General features: G+C 38.3%; 1 protein-coding gene across 10 annotated transcripts in view; it reads left to right on the forward strand.

The window, feature by feature from the left end:
* The window catches only part of LOC120414335 (uncharacterized protein CG43867), a 309678-nt gene that overhangs the window by 249802 nt on the left and 42607 nt on the right, over positions 1-17269 (forward strand). For all 10 annotated transcript variants that reach the window (XM_039575476.2, XM_039575477.2, XM_039575478.2 and 7 more), the window contains one exon: positions 6290-6352. In XM_039575476.2, the coding sequence (XP_039431410.1) occupies positions 6290-6352 (63 nt within the window). The remainder of the gene's footprint in view (positions 1-6289; positions 6353-17269) is intronic.

Genomic DNA, 17269 nt, shown 5'->3' on the forward strand with positions numbered 1-17269 from the left:
TTAAATAATTCAAACTATTTTGAAAAATGTAGTTTTTATGCAATTCCGTTGTGAAACTACTTACTTTTTCTGTATTTCTCGAATGACTAAATGGCATACTTTTCATCTAAAAAAATAACAGCACTCGGAATTACTTTTCAGCATCCATTTAAGTTCCGAAAAGAGAAACTTTTCAGGAGTTGTGCTGAAAAGTAATACTTTTCAATACTGTTCTGGAGATTGAAACTTATCTTGACGGCAAATATTATTCAAGCGGGTGAAACTTATTTTTTAACTTTGAAAAAGTTCAAATTTAAACAAAATTTTAGTTTTCAAAATTGTCCCTCTTGAATTGTTCGACTAGATCTCGTAACTTGCGAATTTCCCGAACCCCATTTTCCCTACCCATGCCGTGTCATGGGCCAGTTTACCTCGTTTGGGGCGCGCTTTAACATAATTTCAATAATGCCTACCTTCGGGGCGTCCGCACACATCAAACAGAACCTCTCGACGGCAGGAGTCCCGGCTCAAGTTGATCCCAGCCGCTGCTGGTTTCAATTTTTGGGGTAGCAGGTCGAGCAAAAATGAATTATTCGTTTCTGTGGAAAATTTCGTCGCATTTTTGCTTCCTTTCAAAAAAAAAAAGGGGGGAGCAGCCCCATTTCATTGTGCTGAGAGCGCACCCCGAGGGTTGCAAACAATAACAATAGCGAAAACATCAACAATCACCCACGCGAACGCAGGCTCACAGTAGGCTTATGAATATATGAATGGATATTTTCCAGGGAGAGCGGGGAGCTCCCCCTATTGTGCTCTGTGCCATAAAGGAAAACAGCCTACTTTGATGGGGTTCGATTCGAAGAGAAAAGCTTTCCAAACAATACACAGTTTTCTCTATCAGCTCAATATGTTGTGATAAATTGGTGCCTCATTGAGTTAAAAATAAAAATACCAAAAAGGAGATTTAAACCGAAATTTCTTCTCGGAAAAACTTCTTCCAGCTCAAATTAAAGCTTTCACCAAGGGATTTCAACTTCGACTGACCCAGAACAAAACAGAAAGAAAGACAGAAGCTTCCGCCAAAATGAATAATACAGCAATTCACAATTCATTGGAGCGCATTACTGTTATTACGGCACACCACTTACTTTTCCTTCTTCTTTTTTTTTTTGTTTCGCCACGCCTGCTACGCAAGGCTTTATACCTCACCATCGTCCCGTTGAGAGTCGGTCGGAAAAGTCCCGACCGCAAAAAGAGCGAAATTATGGTCCAACTTTTTCAATTGTCAATAGGCAATCCAGGTGGAATCTCTGCCCGTGCTCGCGTGGAAAAGTTGGACTCTTGCAAGGGCAAAAGTAAAAGCACAGATCGCGCGGGGAAAAACAAACAAATAAACAAACTCTCTCTCTCTCCCCCCCAACCGTAAGAACCTCACCACCGCAGACAGAGAGCAAAGGGGCGACGCTCTCACTGATTAATAATGGAGTAATTTTTCCTGTTTTGGGGGTTCTTTTTTTCGCGCGGAGCTTTTGTGTTTTGGGACTATCCAAATAAACGCTGCCTGCAATCAGTAGGCGCTCCGGTGCTGCTGGGCACTTGCTTATTTATTCCTTCGCATATATTAGATCAAATTACACCTTTTCCCTAGGTGGCATTTGTTTACCTTGTGGAGGACACTGAAGGAAAAGAAAGTTCGAATTTATCAGGCTCAAGCGCGAAAATTGGCTGTCATAAAAAAAATCCTCAATTTCTAAGATTATAAAAACAATTGAAAATTCTCTCCGTGCCCCTTCGAGGTGTCTGTTGATGCCAGATAATGGAGCCCTCGCAAAATGATAGGTTATTCAAGTGGGCTTGCTCCAGTGGCACAGACCAGCAATTGAAATGAATTGGTTGACTGCCAACACCAACTGGCAAAGAGGGCTTTACGGTTGAAGTGGTACTGAATTTTGAAAAGACAGTAAAGGAAATTTGAAGGAACAAAACATGAAAAAGTACAGGATAGCGATTAATATATAAAAATATTTTTACAAATAAATAGAACAAAATATGAAAAAATTTCTTAAAATTCGATTTTTAACAAAATTGAGATTAAAAACATTAAAGTGAAGCCTTCCGTAATTCTTAAGGGGCCTAGTTGGTTCAATTCGAACGACCAAAATGACCAAAATGGCCATAACGGCCAAAATGACCAAAACGACCAAATTGACCAAAATTACCAAAATGACCAAATTGACCATAACGATTAAAATTACTAAAAATAGAGGTGGGCAAAAAAAGAGCGAGCCGCTCAAAGAGCCGGTTCACTGAAAAGAGCGAACGAACCGTGGCTCAGAAAAAAAGAACCGCGAAAATGCAATTTCAAATACTTCAATGCTATCTCAAAATTAAATGATTGTCTAAATAAAATGAAAAAAATATTTTTGAGCATTTCAAATTGCATAATTTGTAAAATATTACCAGAAATCTACTGCGTAGTTTAGAGATTTTTGAAAAAAGACAAAATGAACCCTTTTGTCCGATTAAACTTAAGCGTTTATAGACTTTATCGATTAAATCAGAATGTAGGAAAGAGTTCACAGAATATTTTCTTCAAATAAAACAACAGCATTAGTTCAATTCTTGCAGAAACAAACGCAACTAAAAACAATTTTTCCAGCATCCTAGATTTAAGTTTGGATGCCATTCAATTACTCGAATGTTTAGGTTCGAGTAGAAATCTTGACAAAGAGACCACCAAGACCTATGGTTTCCAAGGGCATCTTCTCGTTTTCGGTTTAAATTTGTTTTATCAAATAATTTATATGTGTCCAATGTGAAATAACTTATAAAATCACTCGATTAAAAAAAAAACCTTTTTATCCAAACTTTGAAAAAGAGCGAAAGAGCCGTTCAAAAGTTCTTTTTAATGAGCGAACGAAAATGAGCGGCTCCTGCGGTTTTGCCCACCTCTAACTAAAACGATCAAAACGACCAAAATGACCAAATTGACCAAAACGACCAAAATTACCAAAATGATCAAAACGATCAAAATGACCAAAATTTCCAAATTGACCAAAATGACTAAAATGACCAAAACGACCAAAATGACTAACACGACCAAAATTACTAAAATGACAAAAATGACTAAATTGACCAAAACGATCAAAATGACTAAAATGATTAAAACGACCAAAATGACTAAAACGATCAAAACGACCAAAATGACCAAATTGACCAAAACTACCAAAATTACCAAATTGATCAAAACGATCAAAATGACCAAAATTTCCAAATTGACCAAAATGACTATAATGACCAAAACGACCAAAATGACTCAAACGACCAAAATGACTCAAACGACCAAAATGACTCAAACGACCAAAATGACTCAAACGACCAAAATGACTCAAATGACCCTAATGTTTCAAACGACCAAAACGACCGAAACGACCAAAATGACCAAAATTTACAAATTGACCAAAATGACTAAAATGACCAAAACGACCTAAATTACTAAATTGACCAAAACGACCAAAATGACCAAAACGACCAAAATGACTAAAACGACCAAAATGACTAAAAGGACCAAAATGACCAAATTGACCAAAACGACCAAAATGACTAAAACGACCAAAATCAAAATGAGGATTAAAACGACCAAAATGACTAAATTTACCAAAACGACCAAAATGACTAAAACGACCAAAATGACCAAATTGACCATAACGATCAAAATGACTAAAATGATTAAAACGACCAAAATGACTAAAACGTTCAAAACGACCAAAATGACCAAAATTAATAAAATGACCGAAACGACCAAAAATATTTTAAAATCCTAAAATACTGATATTTCTAAAATTTGGAAATTGGATCCTAAAATTAAGCTTAAATTTGTGATATTATTGTTCACAACGATAAAGCTTATTTTTCTGAGTACAATAACCCTTTGTACGACCACAAACGGTTTGTAATCGATTTTTAAATCAATTTAAAAAAATAACTTCATGGACCTACTTGACAGAAAAGGTCCTAGGACTAGGGTCTAGGCAACTTTTTCCGATTTCGTGTGAGTTGTCGTAGAATTACCCCATTACAACCGTCAAAAACAACTAAATTTACCATTTTTTAAGTTTTTTTACCGTTTTTTGTTTCAACACTTTTTTATCAATTAGTTTTATATCTAGAGTTTTTTTTAAATGGTCCGTAAATTCCGTAGCATGTAAAAAACTCTAGATTTGTTTTTTTTTTATTTCATCAAACATTATTTACGGCCCGGCACAGCTTCATAAATATCTGAAGGTTGGAAACCCATGAATAAGGGTTAATCCTTCCATAAACCTGTATGGAAACCAGCCAATAACTCAATAACTTCATTAAAACAAACTAAATAAATGATCAATGCGAGTTTTGGTGTATCAAATAACAGCGTGTAAATCAAAAAGGATTTCGGTATTTTCCAAAGCAACAGAAATTAAAAAAAACAATTCTCCAGCTTATAAAAAAAAAAACTTATGGAAATAAAGAAGGAGGAATAGATTCGGAATTAGACTGTCAAATTTTATTCCAAAACGCAAATCCACCTTCAAAGATTCAAGCAAAAATCACAGCATTCTTTACGACTTCCGACAAATAACGTCGCCAGATAACGTTGCTAAGCCCGGTCTGTCGCAATTAGAGCAGCAGTACCCAGTGCTGTGATGCACTTGATTGCGCCGGGTGTCTTGCTTCTACACCGTAAAACTGTCATCCATGGCCACAGTCACAGCCCGCGCTCCGTCCCTCGGCCCTTAATCACACCGGGTTCTCTCAACTAATCCCCTCCCAGCCTCCTCCCCACGAGACTCGACTTTATTAAATCATTTCCACTAATCTCGGGTCCTTACGGTCTCAGATTACCGGAACTAAATCTCTTCTGCCTGGTGCTGGGTGGTGGTGATGGTGTCTTGTTCTAAGGCCCACAACAAACACAATGCCAGCGAGTCGAGACACACAGTCCTGATGACGAAGAAAGGGTTAAATTGCTGGATTTCGAGCTCGAGCTTGAAACGATGATGTCCCCCCTCTTGTTGGTGGCGTCTCGCTCGCGTGTACAACAAAAGCTAATGAGAACGAAATTTTAATTAGCACTAATTGCAGCCATCACCATCAATGGAAATCTCCGTTTTTCCTCCCGCCCTATTTTTACCATAAATAATCCGGCGAGCCAGCCACGCCTGATACTCTTGAACGAAGAATGTCACATTCTTAAGCGGGAGGAGGGAGAGGGTATCCATTATCCTGTGAGCATCAAGTTTAAGCGAAATTTTCCTTAATGCCAAACGACGACGTTCTTTTGTCGCTTTTGCACTTTTGCATTCACCATTATGTGTCCCACACCAATTACCTCTGAAAGAAAACGAAAAAAAAACTTTAAAAGTGCATCCTTTTCTGCTCGGGTTATCACTTTTATCTTCCCATCTCGAGGCACTAAATCCGGCGACCTCCTCCTGGCTTTTGCTCCAACTACGACGACGACGTATCCCCTTAATACGGGACGATGATGACGATGACAACGACGGGTAGTTTTTTGCTGCTGTCCCTCCTCTTTTATCACCTCTAAAATAGACAATATCTATAAATTTAACCCCTTTTTGCTGCTGCTGCCACCGTTTTGGGCGAATTTGCCGCCCCTCATTCGAATGCAATCTCCTGCTGCTAGTAGTGTGCCGTATGACTAAACTAATGGAGGGCAAAAAAACTCTCTTCACGAATCGAGAAAGCATCCTTTACCACCCCCTCCCGAAACCGATCAAGAATTTATGTTTATGTGTTTGCTCTTTAGCCGTGATTCTGCTCGGGTACTTTGGTGGAGACGCGTCATTCTCTAACAGTCATTGCCATCTGGTGGCGAATAGCTCAACTTGATAACGTTGGGTTTGAGCAACGACTAAAACATAGCATGAGGGTGTAACGCACGGAGTAGGGATGTCTGTGCAATGTTTTTGAAATTTTCATCTGTACATTAAAATTTAAATTTAAAATTAAAATTTATTTGATTCTAATTTTATGAAATTTTAAAAATTAAAATTAAACTAAAATTAAAAAAAATCTTTCAGCTAAATTATTTTCATGTCAAATTCAAGACATCCCCAACTATGCGATGTTTTTTTGCTCCCTCTTCCATGTAACGCTTCGTCCTGGCCGCCAGCGACACCCCTTTCTGGTCCTTTATTACACGATAATGTTCACCCTGCCTGATAAAGCACACAACAATTTCAATTAATTTTCTTTTCTGTTTTCTCTCCCTTCTCCTCGACGGGGATGGGCTCTTTTTTCTTCCTTTCAGCTTTCGGAGCTCGAACAGAGGGTCATCGAGGCCGAGGAGCGCGCCGATGAAGCCGAAGACAAGGTAAGCGAGTTGGCTGTGATTTTGTTGTAAGGAGGGCGAGTTTGGGTAGGAGAAAATAGCTGATGCCTACTATGATGAGGGGTGGACATCATGAAAAACCACATCGGGACAGATTGACGAGTGGTGTTGAGTTTGTTTTGAGATTGATACGAATTTGTTTTAAAAGAGAGATCCAGTTAAAAGTATTATTTAAATTTAAATGTTCTAATCAGAAAAGTTTAAATCGCTCAACCCCTTTAATCAATTGCAAAAATGGCTTTAAAAAGCAAACATCTTTCGCGAGCAATCGATCAAAAATTTATAACCGACTGCAAACAAGGGGTGAACCGTTTGCCAGACGGTGGACTTCGAACCTTGGGATGGGCAGCCGACCCTCGTCAAAATTTTGCCCTGTATCGAGATTATTGAACTGCCGCGACGGTTGGTTGTGGAAAACTTTGCGTATTTCCCCTGTCAACTTGCTTCACTTTACGGTTTAAAGTTGTGATGGAAGATGACATTTGGGGTGAACCAATAGCAAATAACGTCATAATCACTTTGTAAGCGTTTTTTTCTATCTTTGTGTTTTCTTTAGAAATTATTTAGATAAATTATACTTTACTTTAGTACTCAATTTTCTTTGCTTTAGATTAGATTTCATTTTCGTGGTTTTACTATCCATCCTCAATTTTTTCTAAATATTGCCGTAAAATTATAAATAAATTTAATACAACCCAGACTCGATTATCCGAAGTTCGATTATCAAAGGGTTTGTATGGAACTTCAGATAATCGAATTACGAACAATTTTTGTTTTCTTTTTCTTGTTTCAAACATCAAATTCGAGTTCTGCGGCCCCATTTTGATCAAATTTGAATAGTTGATTGCCTATCAAAAAATAAAATACATTTTTTCAATACTTCGTCACCGCCATATTAGCCGCCATCTTGGATTTAAACATTTTAAATCACTTTAGCATACACAGTGAAAAATTGTGTACATTTGGAAGGTGTTTATGATGTAATTTCACCTCAATTTAGACTGAAAAAGCGACATTACACCAGAATAGTGGTAAAATTACACATTTTCAGACGTAAAATTACACATTTTTTCTGACCTAAAAGATGTACCCCTTCCCAAATGTAATATTACCATGATTTTTTTTCTGTGTAGTTTAGGCAAAGAGAAGGGAATTACTCCTTGGTTTAGGGGTTAATAATAAACACTTGTAGCCCCATCGGGGTCAAAAAAGTTGGAAATGCAATTTCACCGGCTCATACAACCCTTGGAAAAAAAGTTGGAAATGCCTTTTTTATTCTAACTTAAGGTAGATGCATCTGTTTTGGATCTACCTTATTGGAGGTGATTCTTGACATTCTTCCGGATCAAATGCAACAAGAATCATCCAAATCTGTTGAGTTTTCGCCGAGATACAGCCGGTTGAAGTTGCATTTCCAACTTTTTTGACCCCCTTGTAAGTTTTGACCCCGTTGGTGCTACAAGTGTTAATTAAGCTCAACAATAAAAAATTAGGCAACCAAAAAAAATTCGTCATTCGATTATCCGAAGTGATTTTTTTGGAAGGCCTTCGGATAGTCTGGATTGTATATTCAATACTGGATTGTATATTCAATACTGCATCAATGATGACTCAACAAAAATTTAAAAATCAAATTTCAACCTTCTTTACAACATTTTTTGTTGTTATCTTACTCTAAAAACATTTTAAAAAATCTAAGAGTTTAAAAAGAAATGTCTGTTGTAAATTTTTATTAAATCTGCCTTCAAAAACACTCATCCTCATGCTTTCACAAACAAAATATAACTTTTTAAGACTCAGTTGTTTGATTGTTTCCCATATTTTTTTAACCATTTTAAAAGTTGAGATTTTTAGCTTCAAATCTTGTTATTATTTTCTGTGTTAGGCCGTTGCAAATATTTTTTGATGTTTATGGCCTTGACTATGTCATAATTCGAGGGGGAGGAGGGGCAAAAAATAAGAGAATATACAAGTTGAAATAACAAGCCATGAAATAAAAAAAAGTGTTTAAAAAATGCATTTTACACCAATTCATTTGATTTGCAATAATTTTTTGTCAAAATATCTAAGCGTTGAAGAAAAAAAAACGTATGAAATCGTTTTGCGGTACTGTACATCGGAATTTAAAAAAAAATATCTGAATAGTTTGAAAAAGCCAAAACATTTTAAACATGAATGCCATTATGCATTTATTTTTTTTTTGTTCAGTTGAAAATTTTAAAGTTCTCCGAAAAATAAATGCCTCGTTTTTGTTTTTGGAACAAATGCTTATTTAATTTAATAGCAGATTATAATGATTTACTAAGCATTTTTTACAATTATATTACACCAAATCTTTTGAATCTTTTCAAACATTTTTCAATAACATGATAACAAAAATCAAATAATCAATATTTTTAAGATTGCTTTAAAAAATATGAACAGTGTTTTTTGCAATTTAAAGTATTTTTTATACTGAAATTTTCTATTTTAGCAATTTTACTTTAACCTTTCTTTACTGGTTTTTAATTTAAAAAATAGTCCCCGACCGTTTCCAAAAAAAAAACAATTTGGCTCACTGGGGCAAAAATGTGAGCACCTCTAACCAATTGATTTTGTTCAAATATAAGTAAGTTATAATATGGCGAGTATTTCTGCTAATCGCTTCTGAACCAACTAAATTATCAAAAAAAATCAACAAAAAGGTTTTGTTTAGATAAATTCTGTAATCGAAAAATTTCGCCATTATCGATCATCGATAATACCTTACTAAAATGTGGTAGTTTTAAAATACAGTACTCGTTCGGTAACTTGGCGTTGGTAACCTGACTACTTTCCGTCAAAAACATAAATTTAAAAAAAAAAATCTTCCATCGCGACACCGTCATCAAATCCAACCCTACCAAACATCCAACCCTGCCCAACTACACCGCAAACAACCACCCTTACACCAGAGGCCACCCCATATAACGTCTAAAAATCGATTCCCTTCCAACCTGCTGACCCTTCACTCTGTCAGACGAAACGGTTTCTACCCCCAAACCCGAGTTCAGTGGACTCCACAGACAGCCAGTTTCCTGAACCAAAAGAATCGAAACGAAAAGTCGGCGCATGAGCACTTGCATTACACCGCCCCGTTAAGGACTCACTCCTCGCTAGCTGTCAAAATCCGCGCGTCGCCATCTTGGAAAAACGCTCTACCACAGCAGGCTGCTCGTGTGTTTGTGACGCCGCGTGACATCCTTTTCCTCGCAGCCTGCTGCGTTGGTATTGGTGGCAGGATGTATGCTAATCGCTCGTGCAAGAATAACGCCGTTTTCCTCCTCTTTGGAGGAGAGTGTTACGCGAACTGTGCACAATTTCCCTTTTGTTTTGTGAGGGGTCCGAGATTTGTGTGTGAATTATCGAATTATCATGGCCGTGTTTTCCGCGTGACACGACGACGATTGAGGGGGCAGTTTAGTTTGTTTGTTCCGAATTTGGTGTGGTAGTTTTGAGTGTGTTTGATGGTAATTTGATTCGTGTGTTTTTCTGCGAACTTATTGAGACTATTTTTTTTCGAATGTCGGATCCTTTACCCCTCGCCTTCTCGCCCTGTACCGTTTTCGATTACTCTACGCGAGCATGTGTATTGGAGGGTTGTTTGTGTGACAAGACATGAAACACCACAAAGAAGGAAATTTTGACAGACATTGTGGAAATGTGGAAATCTAGTTTAATTTGTGATTGATTTCAGCACTGGAATCATGGCTAAATTTGTGTAAAGTGACATAGATTGAAAATTGTGAGAGTTCAAGTGATTATCAGAACGATTCGTGATTCAACTCACTCAAGATGTGTTCTTGTAACTCGACCGTAACCAGCTGATGTTATTCTAAGAAACGATCTGTTGCGAGTGAAAGTTATCCTGCCAGAGCCTACTATTGATGATGTCCAGCGAACGATAGGATTACAAGGTGATTATCATACAGCGTTCCGCGTGACTTCAAGCCCATCAATAAATCTTCATTAACCTTGACCTATAAAAATGCGAGCAACCCTAGCGTTGCTTACCACTGTGACCCGAGTGGAGGAACGAACCGACGGAGTAAAATCGATAAAGTTCGCAACCTCCTTCCGGTCGAAATTTGACACCTCTCACCCTGCCAAGTGCCAGTGTCCCCTTACAGCTCAAATGATACAGGAAGCAAAACTTTCTCGACGGAACCCATAACAATAACCGTATTCTATTTCAACACACGGTGTGTGGCGCCCAGTCAAAACTTGCCCCAAACCCGTCCAACGCGTCCTCTCATCATAATCAACTTGGGTAGCACCAGCAGCCAGGAATTGCTTACATAACCTAAAAAAAACTCATAAAAGACATCGAGACACATTAGGGAACACCCGACTTGTGCCAGAGAAGGGAGTTTTGCTCTGTTTTGCAATGCCAACCTGCCTCGGGGCAGGACGAGAACAACATCAGCTGTCCCACACTCCCACAGAAGGAAAGAAAAAAAAAACAACCAACAACAAAAAAGTCGAACAAAAACGCACGTGGCCCTAATGGCGGGGGGATACATCTCCCGCCCGGAACCAACGGAACGAACCTTAAGTACGGCAACCAACTCCCCAAGCAAAAGATCGAATTCCAATTACTCGGCCGTAGTTGGCGCTGTGGCAGCACACGGCACGCGGGTCTTTCGCGAAAGAAAGAATAAAATATCGATTTTCTGTCACATCGAGCAGCAGCACCATAGCAAGCGGTGGAGGGTTGCGGTGGGTTGATTCTATTCAGACTACGGTTCTTGCGTTGGAAGAGGGTAGTTTTTACTCGCGGATCGCGATACCTTCGTTAGATACTACTTTTTATTTTTCAGCAATGGAGTATCAAAGTCTTTGGATTACATTAAAATATGGCTTTCTAAGCTGCCCACCATTGAAAAAACGGCTAATATCCACTTTTGGCAAAAACGAGATATTAGCACCAGGTGGTAGAGGACGTTCCAACGCATCTTCTGGACCTTGAATTTTACTGAAATAGTGTTTAGACTTGGCTGCCGATGCGAAAAACCAAACGGCTAATATGCCACTCTTATGGGAAATTGCCTTGACGGAGATTTTGTGACAAACACTAAAACGCGTTTTTCTCGGAATACTTGATTTGGCATAATAGCCGAATTTTCAATTATGGGCAGTAAGCCAAGTGATAAAAAACAATGATTCAACCCAAAAACTACGAAGTACTCGTCAGAGTGTCGCCACAATGGCTGGTGGTTTCCCGATGAAAACAAAGAGCTGTCAAAGTCCCTGCTAAATATGTTGGTTTGACATCGGGCGGTCGGCTAAAAAAACAGCTCTTCTTTTATTGAGAAAAAGGGAGAAAGCCGATTTCTGATGCAAACAAACCAAATTGTGTGCAGAAAAAATATATTTTTTTTAAGGTTGAAAATTTGGTTCAATTGAACCTATCTTGAGTAATTTTACTAGAAAATGTGTAAAAAATTAAAATTCATTAAGAACTTTAATATTGTTTTATATTTTTTTTTGTAACACAAAATGTAATTGTAATGATTCTGAACGCAGGAGAATGTATTTTAAACTGATTCAATTCATTTCATTACACGCGTTTAAATGGGACGAAAGGCCGTAAGAGCAATGTCGTACCGCCCCTTCAAATTTTGCTCCAGAAATGTACCTACTCCAAAACAAACTAAAAACCATTGTTTTAAAAATCAGTAAGTGTTAACCCTTTTAAAATGTTGCGCCTGATTTATTAATTTTTCGTTTCTTTTTTTAAGAATTGTGAAATTTTACAACGATTTCAACCAAATTTCAACTTTTAACATTGATAGCGCCGAGCTATCGTCAGCTAAAAACTTAGGGCTATTTGATAAATTTCTCAGCTACATATTTGAAAAAAAAATTTATCAATTTTATCGTGAAACTACTTGATAATAGAATCGAAAAGAATTACTTTCTGCAATTCCGTCGTGAAACTACTTACTTTTCCTGTCATTCTTGAACGACGAAATAGCCTACTTTTCTGTACCAAAAATAACAGAATCGAATAGCAACACTTTTCAAAATAAATGCTGAAAAGTTCTACTTTTCAGCACTGAAATGGGTGCTGAAAAGTTGAACTTTTTAGCACTTGTTTCGAAAAGTAACACTTTTCAACATTTTTTTGATTCAAACGATTTATTGACAAAATACATGAAAATTTGACATAAAATTTCACTCAGTGGGTGTTTTTCGGAATAGCAAAAAATGTTGTATGGAACTCGTTGCAAAACTTGATTTTTTCAGCACTCTTCGTATTTATCCAACTCAGTAAACCTCGTTGGATAAATGTACGACTCGTGCTGAAAAAATCCTCTTTTTGCAACTTGTTGCATAAACTACTATTTCGATACAAGTACTGAAAATTTGTACTTTTAAGCACTGAAATGGGTGCTGAAAATGAACTTTTCTGCACTTGTATCGAAAAGTTATACTTTTCAATAATGTTTTGATTTTGAACAGTGCATTGACTAAACATGGACATTTCACGGAATTGCAAATAAAAAATGTACTTAACTCGCGGCAAAACTTGATTTTTTCAGCTCTCGTCGTATTTATTCAACTCAGTGAAAACTGTGACAAAAAGTTATTTTGGAAAATGGGTATTTTTTTAAAGTGTAACTATCTTAGCAGAATTGTCCTTTTCATTAACTACAACTTTGCTGAGAACCACCAAATCGATAAGAAAATCCCTTCCCGGTGTACAGATTTTCGAATTTTTCACAAATCATTTTTGTATGGACAGTAGGGTGGTTCAAATTTGACTTTTCGCGTTCCTGCATACGTTTTTACCAAATTTTCAAAATTTTAGTTTTAACGTTCTAAAGCGACCCCCAATCTTTAACAGGTTTGGTTCAAGATTAGCACAAATTCACAGAACCAAAAGCTATAAAATCTTAAAAGTGTTCAAAATTTTCAATTTTGTTTTATCTTAAGATAAACTGATTTAACGAACAAAAATGCCTCATGAAAAATGTACTGTTTGAAGTACATATTTCAAATAATATTTATTTTGACAAACAAAAGCATAGACTACTAAGACCATCCCAATTCTCTCACGTTCCTTCCATCCACAAACCCACTTTTCCACGTGAAGAAGGCACGCAGCAGTCGGCGACAGCAAAATCATGTAACCCGCCAGACTGCTACACATAATCCGTCCAGTCTGGCTGGCGTCCAGAATCTGTGCCTACTAGGTTTGGCGGCGGTGGTGGCGTCGTCCCAAGATTTCCACTTCACTGCAGCACAGTGTTGCCAAACAGCCGCTTTTCTTCGAATTTTCTCCTCTAATGACGAAAACGGTTGTTTTTCTGTTTTTCTGCTCTCTGGGATCTTCGTAGGAAAATTCGATGTGTCATCCCAAGACGACGCCGACGACGACTGACGCCAGCTTGCGGAACTGTGGAACACAGAGTGTCATGGCCTCATGCTGTGTGCCAAAGGCAAAACTTTCCGCTTACTTTTTTATTGTTATTTTTTTCTGCTCTCGGTGTGCTGCATGCGGTAATAATCCTTTCGGAAAATTGAAAATCGCTGTTTGTCGCCCTCGAAGGCAAGATATTTCGTGAGTGCAGCCAAGAGGAAAGCCACCCAGCCTGGTGATCGAGATTGGATGCTGGATACGTTTTCGCTGCTCGCGAAAAGAAAAACATAAAGGAAAATATATTATTGCTGCCCGAATTGAACGTTCGTGAGTTTGTTCAAGTGGAACGATTTTCCGAAGAAAATGTCGCACATTTTTGTTGCAAATTTACATTGTGTAACTTTTACAGTAAAATGTCGACAAATTGGCTGGAAATCAGTTTGTGTTTGGATGCGATTTGCCCCAATTAGCCCCCAACCGTGAGGTACAATGTTGGCACCCCGTTGAGGTGCAATCTCTCGGGGCCAGATCCAATTGCGTTCAATCAATTTGACGCCGCCACTTCTTGCGAAACGTCTCCGTGACTCCGACGGAAGATCAAGCAAATGGACCTGTGCCAAATCAGCTCGTCAGCAAGCCACTTTTCTTTTGATTTTCCGTGAGCACGGGAAATTTGACTTGGTTCTCGTGTGGGGTTTTGCTTTTTATTCTACTGCGTCAGACTAATAAATCTTTCCGGCACCCGGTTCTAGTTGACATAATTCAGCTGTTTATATTCGACGCTATCGCAAATATTTTAATAAGAAAAATTGAGTCCCAGCTGATTTCGTTCAAGATTCAAATTTATAGATATTTTTCTTGCTTCTTGTGTTTGTCAAAACGATCTGCAGCGTAAAGTAAATTTGCTAAAATAATAACAAAAATCCTCGAGAAACAAAAATTTTATCTTACATCAAACTTGATCATTAACGGCGCCCACCTTTTTGAAGTGCAGATCGTAGAAAGTAACATTTTGACATCTTACTTCATTCGAAATTGCATGTTTTTTTATGTCAACTAAATCTATGAAGAAGGGAACAATGTTCAAGACAACGACTTCAAAAGAATTTTTTTTCTCCACTGTCTACCAGACTTGATTGTTTTCCATGAATCATCTCCGTCTGATACCGCTTCGTGAACTTTGGAGGTTCTTTCCTTTACCATCATGTCATCATTATAATACGGCAGACGACCCGGCCAACCAACAGCAGTAGCAGTTTCATTCATAAATTTCGCACTGTCTGGCGGCTGGCTGGCACCAGTGGCAAACCGTCGTCGTTGGTCGGTCGCCGGTCGGCTAGATTTGTCTACAAATCCCGCGCCACCACACATCTTTCGCAATTCCACTTTTGGACCGGGCCCAAAAAACCCGCGCCGGAAAATTAACGTGTGTGTAACTGCTCCTCTACCAGAAGAGGTGGCGTGCGAGGTTGGGTCGAAAAGTGTGGCCAAAAGTATGAGTTGGTTTTGTTTTGAGGTAGACAGACGCAGACAAATTACCCTTCTGTTACAAGTTGGTGCTCCCCGAGGAGCCAGTGGTGTACGGTGGGGCTAATTGTAACTTATTTTGATATATATTATGTGTTCAAAGAATAGAAGTTTTACAAAACTCAACATTTATGAAGTTGATGTCAGTAAACGATTTAGTTTCGTCATGGTATGATAAATTTGTGCTCCCTGAACACGTTCCAATCGAAAGAATAGAATTTTAACGAATTCCCTGCTAGTAAATAAAATTGTGAATTTTGGATATAATTGCTATGGAATTATCCTTAGCAACCAAGCGCACCCATTATTTTTGCTACCCCCTATAGATTGTTATAGATAAACGTGGGGGCTCATGGTAGCTTAAGATGATTCCATACTATTTATCCTTGGAGTTTACAATTTTATCTACACGGAGAAAAAAGAGTTCCCAAAATCGTGAACAAGCGTTCATGAAAATGGGAACCACGAACAAAGTGTTCAAATTTCATGGTACGTTTTTCAAAATCGTTAAAATTCTATTCTGTTGATTGGAAAGTGTTCAGGGAGCCCAAATCTATCATACCTTGGCGAAACTGAAGCGTTCGCTGATATCAACTTAAAAATGTCAAGTTTTGTTATTGTATAGAAATTTTTTAAATAAGTTTATAAAAAAATCGCTTTCAACCCCACCGTGCACACCACTCTGAGGTGTGTTTAGTCAAAACAAGTGGAAAAGTCAATGTATTATGCTCGCGAGAGGCAAACGTGCACCATTTGTCAGAAGGGAAAATACGTGACGGGGGAAGCTTCCAAGAGCTGGCGGCTAATTTGGCCAATAAACATTTTCGCTAACCGACAGTCGATGATTTTCGGGAAACCGTGCTCCGTACGCTGTGCGTGACTCGATTCGGGACACTAATTTGAGCTGACTTCTTCGAGGTTTCCCCTATAACATGTACTAATTGAATCTGATGAAGAGTATCATTAGACAGCTAGATTACTCTGACTAACTGTTGATACAAAACTTTCGCCGTTTGAACAACTGCAGTTGAAAGTTTCACTGCTGCATTTTAAATTGAATAAGCTTCCACTCTATTTCCGAAAACGCTCTGGACCGTGCTTAAAATAAATTGGCCTTTATTCCACCCATTTCCCTAATGAGCTTATCTTGTGCAGCGTTATCTGTCTCGTTGCTTCCGCCAAGAGAAAGAGGCAGAAAGGGACTCTTCACCGTGAGATTTTGTTTTACTTTCAACCATCAGGAAGCGCCACACAAAAGGACAAAACCCGGAAATCCCCTATTAATAACTAGTCTCGCCGGAAAAGTCCGCACCTTCCCCTCTCCAACGCATGAAAACGCTGTTTTGAAAAGCTATCCTTTTTCTCAAAAGGGAGGTTGAAGAGTTGGCACCTATCGTTCAGCGGGCACCACCGAGATATGTGAGGAGTCCAATAAAGAAAATGGAAGCAAAGATAAGGAGCTCCATTCTCTGGATATCGTCGTGGGAAGGAGACTGGCAGCTGCTGTTGAATGATGTAACCCGTTTGGTTGGAAAGTAGCGGAAAGTACTATAACAAAATTCCACTTGCTGAAGCAGAAATGTGACTGTCTTCCAGCGGATTAGTGCCAACGAGAAACTTTTGTACGCTGCGAGGATACTTTCCTGGTTGCAGAAGCGCCCGTAAGCTGGTCTGAAAGTTACACCCAAGTTACTGGCTCGATTCACCTATAGCGCTGTGTATTACTTCCTACAAATCACTCTGAGTAACAGTCTATCGATGAGATTTGACAAGATAAGCCAAACGCTCTGAAAACGATAGTACAAGTCTGAAGCTGATTATATTTTCCCGTAACTTCGTAGCCGGTCGTTACATGATTTCACTAATACATTCAAAAAAGTATTGGTATTTCATAGATATTATATTACAGCATTTCTGTGATGAACCAATAGATAAATGAATGAGTTTATTAAGTCATATGATGCAGGCCGGCTGAGAAATTATTGAAA

Source organism: Culex pipiens, chromosome 3 (assembly GCF_016801865.2).
Source record: "Culex pipiens pallens isolate TS chromosome 3, TS_CPP_V2, whole genome shotgun sequence".
Lineage (NCBI taxonomy): Eukaryota > Metazoa > Arthropoda > Insecta > Diptera > Culicidae > Culex > Culex pipiens.